Here is a 10229-nt window from a genome sequence, read left to right on the forward strand (position 1 = left end):
AGTTTAAGGAAGCCGGTTGGCACAATGGAGCAGCGACCGCGGCCGTCTCAACGGGAAGAGACGGACAAACGGAGGACCCGCCGGACTATTGGACAAAGACATAGGGGCGCGGCGTAGCTGCGGCAACAGCCGAGCGACCGAGCGGGGTCCCTTTTCTTCGAACAAAGGTAACCCTGAAACATCCATTGAGCAAGCAGACATATACAGTACTACTTAACACAGGATCGACGACCTCAGTGGTAGCAAAAGAAATCGTCTTGTGGTACACCCCGCAAGGCCGCGGGATGACGTACCGCAACGTGAATGGAGAAGTACAGGAAACAGTGGGCTCGATTTGCATCCCTTTCGTGCTCCCTGAGTTTTCTGACAAACGCGAATGTACACAAGATTGCAAAATCGTTGACAAGCTGCTATACCCGATGATTTTGGGAAACGCCTTCTTAGGGATGGTGAACGACTATCAAGAGAAAGAGATCCGATAGAACGGACTTAGACTGGCCATGAACACGAAACCCAAACCCAAGGCAAGTCGATTAATTTAATAGCGATGGTTTTAAAGAATCGATGATGGCACTATCCCCCAGCCAGGCAGCGTTTGGTCGAGATCTGCTGTTCGACTGTCGAATCTAGGTCGATTGGCAAGATCAGCAGGAGTGGAGGCAGACCCAAACGAGCCGCGCAGCTACCCGAGAAAAACAAACACGCCAGGAACACGAGCATCTACCAGAGGAACTCGTGATGGTGACCCGCGGCGATCAGCGAGCACCGAAGCTGCAGCCTCTGTTTGAAGGCCCCTTTCGCGTGCTCAGTGCATGCGGTAATGGTGTCCTGGAGATTAATCTGCCGCCGGCTGATATGATGCCCCCAGATGATGGGCATCAGGTGGCGAACAGGCGTGATCATCACCAACCACCAACTTTGCGTGTATGCAGTGCTTGGTGGATCCCCAGTGGCGATGGACCAGCGGGTGAGATACATAGCCTAAGATCCTAGGCTGGAAGCGGAGAACGAAGCTAAAGCCTAAAATTTTCCGTGTGGCTTGATGATCCCCCCAGTGGCGATGGACCAGCTGGTGCGATATCAAGTCTGGGATCGTATATTTGGACGCACAAGATGTAGCCGCAGTCCATAATGCTCCGAGGACAGGCTGTGCAAGCCCTCACCAAGGACGCAAACAGACAAGGACGCAGCAGGAGTAGTGCCAGGAATCAATCTCTTTATATTCAATCACTTTGCAATTTACTTTGTCCCTCATACTTGGTCGTGAACGCCAAGGACACAGATCAAAGCTAGCTTTAGTACTGTGAACTAAGTGACAAGAGACTCCGCGGTGCAAGCGACCCGCTGAGCAAGCTACGCGCCGACCGTGCACGTCGACCCTTCGTGACTGTGCAAGTATTCTAGTGCCTGAGCCGCAAGGGCTGGGTTCGCCATTCCTGATCAAGACGCCCCGCCATCTGGGCCTGCTGAGCAAGTGGAGACTACGGTGGCGGTACCCGGTACCGAAGAAACCGGGACTCCAACTCCAGCAGCCGCTGAGCAAGCTGCTGCTGGAGGAGGACCTATGCGTCGCCCTAGCTCTCACGTTGTGAGCAACGCTGGAGGCCCCTTTGCGCTGCCTCGTCGAGAATATGGCGACGACGAAGAGGTTGACATGTAGGACGTAAGCGGCCGCGTGGACGGTGCAGAACATGAGGCTCAAGTGAGACTACCGCTGAGCAAGCGCGTCCAGACAATGCCCACGCTCCCAGCCCCTCCGAGTTTTCGTGGATCGACGGCTCAAGAAAAACAAGGCTTCATGAAGAAGTACGAAGCCTATTGCCGGCAGCTGTCTGCCCTCGAAACGGCGTTCTTTCGTCCTTGTTGAAGGAATGATTTGCGCAGAGTTGTTAGGGCAGTACAGAACTGAATGAGGACAAAGGTAGAGAGGAGTAGGCGGCCATAGTGAAGAGGAAGTCTTGAGTGTAGAAGGAGAAGACGCTTGTGGTGGACTTGGTAAAAGAAGAAGAGCATGTGGTGGACTCGGTAAAAGAAGAAGTAAGATTAATGTTTAAGAAAGTAGCGGGCTACTAACAAGAAATTAGTATGCGGCATTCAGAAACATAGTCTAGAATTGCCGCTACCATTCATAGTACTAAAATGTTCCAGACATTTTAGTACATTATTTATTAGAGTCAAAAATACCGTGTCTCTTCATTATTAGTTTATAGAGAGCACGATGGAGAGACGGTCCCTGTGACGGGCCCTAACCTCAACAGCCTCCCTGGATCGACATCAGGGAACGTCATTGGATAATATAATACACGTGTTTTGATTGGTCTACGAAAACCCTGTTAAAAATGTTCAGTCAATTTACAAAATGGCTACACGAATTCGTGTTTAATGCGTTTCTGAAGCTCCTAGAGGCCCTACAGCCAAACGGAGACCGGATTTGGACTCTACTCGCCAGGGCAGTTTTCTGGGGAGGTGGAGTCCAAATCGCCATTTGGCCACTTGTGCACCAGGTGGCATACTGAAAAATGACTCGAAAGTTCAAAACGAATTAGTTTTGACAGTGATAGGTTTTGAGAGTACACTTGTATTGAAGTTAATAGCAGTTACAACAAGTGGCCATCTTATCGGTCGTGTATGTTAACTTAGAGAAGCTCAATGCCATCAGAATCGGCCCACATGACGGACAGCCTTGAATTTAGTAGAGACGACAAACGCAGATGATGCTGAGACGGCATAAGGTCTTATTCTATGGTCCGGCGCGCGGTATAGGGATCAATCAGCAGCTCGGGGGCTCATCGAGCTGATCTCGTAGTCTCACATCACAATTTACACTCTACTGTCACCGCACCAGCCACACGCACGTCAAGGACACGCACGTCAAGGCCACGACACCAACAAATTTCGGTGCTTCAACAGCCAGCTTTGGGTATTGCAACGCTTCATTCTCGCTCAGTCGGCGTCATTCAGGATACTTGTGGAGACCAGGCAGATTGGCTCGAGGCTCAGTTATTTAACGCCAGCTTTGAGGATCATGTCTCGGTCGGCGCAGGTGGCCCGGATGGACCCTACTATCGCCGTGCATCTCATTACAATGGCTGCCCCAAAGCAGTTACCTTCGATTACAATTTCTCTATATGAAATAGTACAGTTATATTTCACTAGATAGTCATCATCACATCGGAGATGCTTACTTCGACAGCCTCCCACATCGAGGAATGTGTATGATGCTCTATCTGTCGGATAGTTACCACAGGTGGCTGTTATAACAGTCCTGTACGTACATGAGCATTTACAAGAAGTAGATCTTGTTTTGATATTGATGATCTTTTTCCTTTGACTTTCATTGTCAGATTTGTCGCCTTGTGCTGTTTTGCTTTGGCAATAACTGTGCTGATTTCTTGTTTTCATTGTTATTTTGGCTACTCAGGAAAACCTTAGAGGATTAAACCTGTTCACCGTAGTGATTGTTGTTGCTATCGTTTTAGTTATACGAATTTGTAGCAGCTACTTCAGGGAAACCTTTAATTTTAAGGATCAAAACCTGTTCGCTGAATTGTTGCTGTTATCGTTTTAGCTTTACGAATTTGTAGAAGCTACCTCAGGAAAACCTTTAATTTTAAGGATCAAAACCTGTTCGCTCTGTTGTTGGCTACTCAGGAAACCTTCGAGGGTACACCTGATCACCGTATTTATCTTTATATATTTTGTGTATGCGTTTTAGCTTTGTTCATTTCTTAAACTGCCATTGTTTTGCTCTTTCATATGTGTGGTTTGTTTTTTGTTTTTCCGCTGCTGAGGTCTTATAGAATTGCCTCCCAATTTCATGAAATGGTTGATATAGGTGCTGCAGTCATTTTCAATTTGTTCTGACTATTATTATTGAGAGCTTATAGTTTTCAAATATTTTTGAAGAAAGGCTACAGCTTTCAAAGCATAAAAACATCTAACAGTGTCATCGGTAGTGTACGCATCTTGTTTGCAGGCTCTCATCGTTGGGGCTATTTTTCTCCCTAGAGGCTCATGGAGTTGTTTCTCATTTCGAAGATTTTTATTTTGTTTATACTTCGCAAGTGCAAGCAATAGGTTTGTAAACTATCGATTCCATTGAAAATGAAACTAATGCAGTAAAACTATAGTTGCTTTCTGTAGACAGAGGCTTGTGTAGGCTTGTCTTAAAGTCATAAAGTATTGAAGATTTTTTCTTTATGCTGGAAATGTTTGAAACTTTTGCCGCAATAATTTTTTTTTTAAGTTTGGCGAATTGAATGAATTGTTTTGGCGTTGTTGCCTCCCAGTTTCATACATTTCTGGGCGTATTTCTTAACTTGGTTAAATACCAGACACATGTTTGTATGGACAATTGCCCATTTTTATTTTATCTCTTTCTTGTTTTTTTTAAGGTATATTTTTATTTTACAGGTCCAAAATGTAGTGGATTACCTGTTCTCAACAAGCCGTAGATCTGCATTTAGTAGACTGCTGCAGCTTTGCATTAAGCGAGGTTTTAGCTGTGCCATTCCTCCTTGTAGCTCGAGATGCACATATTTAAAATGGTATTTCATTAAGTACACATATACTAGTAGTAAATACACAGCTTGTAGCTGGAATAATTTTTGCACAGCTTTATAGCTCGCAAGTGGGGCATTTGGCCTCCCAGTATGGCGTGACACTACAGCAATGCTGCTGGTGCGTGAGGGCGGTATTTAGTTCTTCGCCTTAAATATGTACTACATGTACTTGTACATCATCAAATGCATGTACGTGTATGTGTACGTGTACGTGTACGTGTATGTGTACGTGTACGCGTACATGTACGTAGAGCACAAGGCACTGTGGCCTTCTAGTACGGCTTTTCAACCAGACAGCGCTATGGCTGGTCTGGCATCATGGCCTCACAACTCGGCAATGGCCGGTGTGGCACGGAATGTATGTGTCTCGTGCGGCGCTACAGCTCCATGGCTGGCGCGGGGGTTTCATGACCTCCCAGCATGGCGAATAACTACGCATGCTGTGCTACAGCACAGTGGCTGGAGCCAAGTTGGCAACGTGGCCTCACGCGAGTTGGTGTCCGTCGGCGATTTTCTCTCCGATCTCCTTCATGAGCCTTGGGGCTTGGAAACGCATCGTCTTACCGCTTTCAGCTCGTCAGTACCCTGGCGAAGCGTTGGGCTGATAACCTGTTGAAGGAATGATTTGCGCAGAGTTGTTAGGGCAGTACAGAACTGAATGAGGACAAAGGTAGAGAGGAGTAGGCGGCCATAGTGAAGAGGAAGTCTTGAGTGTAGAAGGAGAAGACGCTTGTGGTGGACTTGGTAAAAGAAGAAGAGCATGTGGTGGACTCGGTAAAAGAAGAAGTAAGATTAATGTTTAAGAAAGTAGCGGGCTACTAACAAGAAATTAGTATGCGGCATTCAGAAACATAGTCTAGAATTGCCGCTACCATTCATAGTACTAAAATGTTCCAGACATTTTAGTACATTATTTATTAGAGTCAAAAATACCGTGTCTCTTCATTATTAGTTTATAGAGAGCACGATGGAGAGACGGTCCCTGTGACGGGCCCTAACCTCAACAAATAGTGACGCTAAAACATTTTGTAGTTCAGTTGTCGGAGGTCCCTGTAAGCTAACGTTACAGGTAGCAAAGAGGATGCGCAATAAATAATGACGTTGGTAGCAGTAACGCTACAGTGGGTGCCTTCCATAAATAGCATAAGCACGTGTCATATTTGCAGCAGATAAGCCTGTCATACTTTACATGTATACTGAGCTTAAGTATCAAAACGTCCACCACAAATACCATAAATTTTATGGTCAACGTCAAACAAAATGATACTTACGAACCATTTAGAGTTATCGAGATAATCGAGCCAATTGATTTTCGCACTTAACCGAAACAGAGACATTTATTGTAAACTTCCATTGGAAAAACTGTAAAACTACCCTTATTCTTTAACAAGAGCTTTTAAATAACACTTAAATCTCTAAAATTGAAAAAATATTGAGCTCACAACACTCCTAAATGTATCGTCATTTCGATGCCCTGAAAGCTCCCATCTGCATTCACCTGACTGGCAGAGCTTTCAGCCACAACACCGAACCCCACAGACTCTAAGGAATTGCCACCAACAGCAAATGAGCCGTCATCAGGCTCGACGTCGAAAGCGAAATCCTCTCTGAAGTCTTCTTCCTCGTTGTCGGCCCCGTCATCCATTACAACGACACTGGCCTTGTCGTCGATGGCGTTCTTTAGCTCTTTAGCGAGCTTGATGTGCGGCGGCATTTCAGAAGTCCCAGTCGGCATCCTTGTGCTGTAGAGCTCCTTGAATTTTCGCCGTAGGCTGTCAAACTCCCGCTCCGGCCACCCACGCATCCTACTTCCATTGTAGAAGCCCGCCAGCCTCTCCCATTCGTCCTTACCAAGAAGAAGGATGTCTTCAATGAGATTTAGCAAGCGGGAGATCTCTGTCATCTTGTAGTTTGCGCTACCCGACACCTTCGCCATCGTTGGAACCACCGTTAGTGGCGTGGGGACTCACGACGTGGACTTGCTCGGCTTTTGCAAGAAGCAGAATGAGAAACTTCGAGTACCGGCTTCAGTCGCTATTGCTGCGCCTAGTTAGTGTCCAACTTGTGATTTGAAGGCGATATGCCATCTTCAACCACGTTGCTCTCCAAAACCAACCGAATACCGCGGAAGAAGGTCGTACCGAGAGTGACCTTGCAGAAACTAGGAATAGAGAACATCAACGTGAGCAACAAATCTTGATTGAGTGCCGTCTTCCGGGAGTCTCGTACCTACGGAAGGTCCAATTACGACTCTACATCTCCCCTGTGAGTCCGTGACCCGCTCTCCGTGGCGGCCTGCTACCTCGCCTCGTCGAGCCTTGGCTCAAGGATCTTGCTTGTCTTGTATGTCTCTGTGGACACATCCATCGAGGCCACAGCGACAGACGAACCACAGGTCGTCCCCATAACCAACGGTGACCTCCTCTCCGCGAAGGACGCGCGCTGTCGTCGCAACCACGACCGTCGTTCGTCGCCCATTGCTGACCTCCAAGAACTCTGCAACCGGCCGGCACGAGTGGTTCGCGAACCGCATCAATCCCCCCATGGTCTCTGCATTTATTGCGACTTGAACGCGGTGGGCCGGAGATTCGGGGCGTTGCTTCATCACCAATCGATATCCGTTGTTCCGCGGGCGCCGAGCTCGCGAGACACTGAGGTGCTCAAGCTCGCCGAGATACTGCTTGATCACCTCCCCGACGCCGATGTCCTCCGCCGCAACCACCGCCAGCGATGATGTACGCACGTTGCGCCCCAGAAATACCTTCGGAGACTCTGCCAAGCCGTTACCGCACTTTCCTTCAAATGGGCAGGTGTTGACGCTACAGAATACATCCATGAGCGAGTTGCGACAGACTCCGACCCGGCACGGCGATGAGCATGTACACCAGCCGAAGTGCGGCACGTACGGGAACCGAATGTACGAAAGGTTATAGGATTCGCAGAGGTGTATAAAACGATTTGGCTACCGCGCAGGCACGAAGAGCTGGAGTGTAGGCGCCGTCGACCTCCTTGGCAGAGGACGGGGGGTCTCTGGCGAAGATACCAACGACCCGTTCTCGTTGAGCACAAGCAGTTCGCGGTTAAGCGGAGCATATGGGCCAGATGCACTTCGGCGGGCTTCACGACGCCCATGGCGAGCCGCAGAAGTCTTCGAACGTGCTGCAAGTCGCACAGGAGAACGTGGAGGAGTCTCCAAAAGAAACGGGGAGGATGTCGTAGGACTGGCAGGTAAACGACGACTAACCGGACTGCGAGTTGCAGCACTCAGATCTTGCGATGATGGCAAGCTCGACTTGTCCTTCGGCACGCGATTCGTGAGCCCGGGCGATAACCATGGAGGCGTAGCAGTCCCTGACGACGCCAGATCGGACTCAGTGCTCTGGCTATCGGGTACTTCCTTGGTCTTCGGCGATGCCCTGCCCTGCATGACGTTTGGAGGAGTATTCTCGTCGTCGCTGTCAAGCACGCAGCGAACCTTCCAGTGCAGTCCGGGGTGTCTTAGATGCACCATGTCTCCTGTAGACACATACATGAGCGTTAACTAGCAACACATAAACTTCACTGCTTGTCACCCACCTCTTCTCGCCTCTGGCAGAAATCGAAAGTGATGGCCAACTTGAAGTTGCGGAGCTTTATGCCAGAGTTTAAGTTGCTGGCTTCTATCAGAGTGATGGTCGACATAAAGTTTACAAATTTCTATATTAAATTTTAAGATGGCTACACGACATAAATCTAGGGGTAGGTGCGTCTCGTGAGACCAAATATACGTCTCACGAGAATTTATGTCATCTTAAACTTTGACATATCTGCTGCAAATATGACACGTGCTTATGCTATTTATGGAAGGCACCCAGTGTCTGTGGTTTAAGCCCATAAAACCTAATTTTTATTCGTAAAGTTGTCATCACCATTAATGCTACTTGTTTAAAGCCCAAAACTACTCTTACTTCCTATACTAAGATCCCAAACTAACGTTTCAGCACAATTTTGTATAAATTTACTTCAGCACTTGATACGCCTGTTATATAAGATCTACAGGGACTCTAACTCGACCAGAAAGATACCACTTTAGTAAATGACCATAAGTCATTGGTAGAAATTGCGAAATACGCTAATCTTATTGGCTACATTTTAGGAGGCCCTGGCAGGGACTCTAAGACGACCTCAGGTCTTAAAGGGTTTAGTTTAGTATTAGCATTAATGGCCAATCTTGTATTCTATATTTATGATAACCAATGATATCCATGTATTAATGGATATCATATTATTATTATTAATAATAATATATATGGCTCATGGTTAATCAAAACGTGAAGGAATGGGTTGGTCATCTAAACCCCTCAGATCGGGGGGGGGGGTAAGAAAAATACATATCTTGATCACGCAGTATTTTACATATCACTTGCAAATTTGCTTGCTATCCGACAAAACTCGTCAGAATGGGCTTAGACGAGCTCAAGCCCGGGAACACTAAGCGTGCCAGAGCAACAGCCATCAATGTAACGGGGTACGTAGCCCTAAGTGTACCCTGGTTACATGAAGTGTGACACTTCACACTTCAGGAGTATGACACGTCATACTCCAAGATATTTGGTACAAGGTACCAAGGTCGTTCAAAGCCAACCATTGGTTAAATGACATTGTATTTCTATAGGTAACTAACAGTTTGTATTAAACCCAAACTTAACCTACCTATAAATAATTCAGTTTACAATCTACCTTATTTAGGTCACTTCGCTCTCTTTAATTAAAGAGGGGACCTGTGAACTGCCGTTCACTGAGAGTTTGTATGCTCTCGGAAGATAATTTCCTCTAGCGCAAGGTGCTGTGTGACCCCGTCACACTTGGTAGCACTTGTAGTCAATCCACGCCACCGCGGGTAGACTACCTGAACCTCTCCGAAGCTCGTTGCCATGGATAGGAACGACTTCTCCCATATGAACGACTCTCAGTTCGAGTCGGTTCGGAAGATGGCAGGCATCTTCGGGATGGGGCCCTGCAGAACCTGGTGGTATCAACACCGGCTGAGCAGCTCGAGCGCGTCAATGCATTCGACGCGTACGAGCAGGGCCTCATCGCGCATGTGCGGGAGAACCTGCAGGCTCCGGCGGCGGAAGCAAATCCGCCTCACCCGAAGCCAATACGGCTGAAGGTAAAGCCGTATGAAGGGAAGGAAGGCGAGAACCTTCACTTCTGGGTCCGAGAAGTAGAGCTCGCGATGGACGTGGCTCTGATCTCGACCGAGCAACTGCGTGTTGCTTTTGCACTCTCCAACCTTAGCGGTCGTGCTAAGCGTTGGGTGTACACACGGGAAGCAATATCCCCTGGATGTTTCACATCCTGGGCTCAGCTGTGTGAACAGCTCCGAGCGGCGTTCCTTACGGCAAACTTCGAGTACCGCCAGCGTTCGCGCTTCCTCTCGTGTAAACAAGAAAGGCGCGAGCTGCACGAGTATGTGCAAGAGATACGGGGGTTCACGGTGTCCCTAGTGGGAAACCACTCAACGAACACATCAAGATGACTGTGTTCATGGACGGCCTTCGAGTGGGCCCCGCACGCACTCAGCTGTTCCGGGTGCAGGCAAGCACCCTTGAAGAGGCGATTAAAGTGGCTCTTCAAGAAGAGTACAGCCATCGCCAGGCGCGTACGCCGGCCTCAGCGTGGCCT

The 10229-nt window shown here is 48.0% G+C and overlaps 1 protein-coding gene across 1 annotated transcript; it reads left to right on the top strand.

The window, feature by feature from the left end:
• Window positions 1-738: 738 nt before the first annotated feature.
• On the top strand, window positions 739-3440 carry PITG_12604 (uncharacterized protein; the record flags this gene model as incomplete). Its single annotated transcript, XM_002899330.1, has 6 exons — window positions 739-967; window positions 1405-1588; window positions 1669-1806; window positions 2415-2504; window positions 2846-2920; window positions 3422-3440. The coding sequence occupies 6 exons, from the start codon at window positions 739-741 to the stop codon at window positions 3438-3440; spliced, it is 735 nt and encodes a 244-aa protein (XP_002899376.1).
• Between the last annotated feature and the right edge of the window lie 6789 nt (window positions 3441-10229).

Source organism: Phytophthora infestans, genomic scaffold, assembly GCF_000142945.1.
Source record: "Phytophthora infestans T30-4 supercont1.31 genomic scaffold, whole genome shotgun sequence".
In the NCBI taxonomy this organism is placed as follows: Eukaryota; Oomycota; class Peronosporomycetes; order Peronosporales; family Peronosporaceae; genus Phytophthora; species Phytophthora infestans.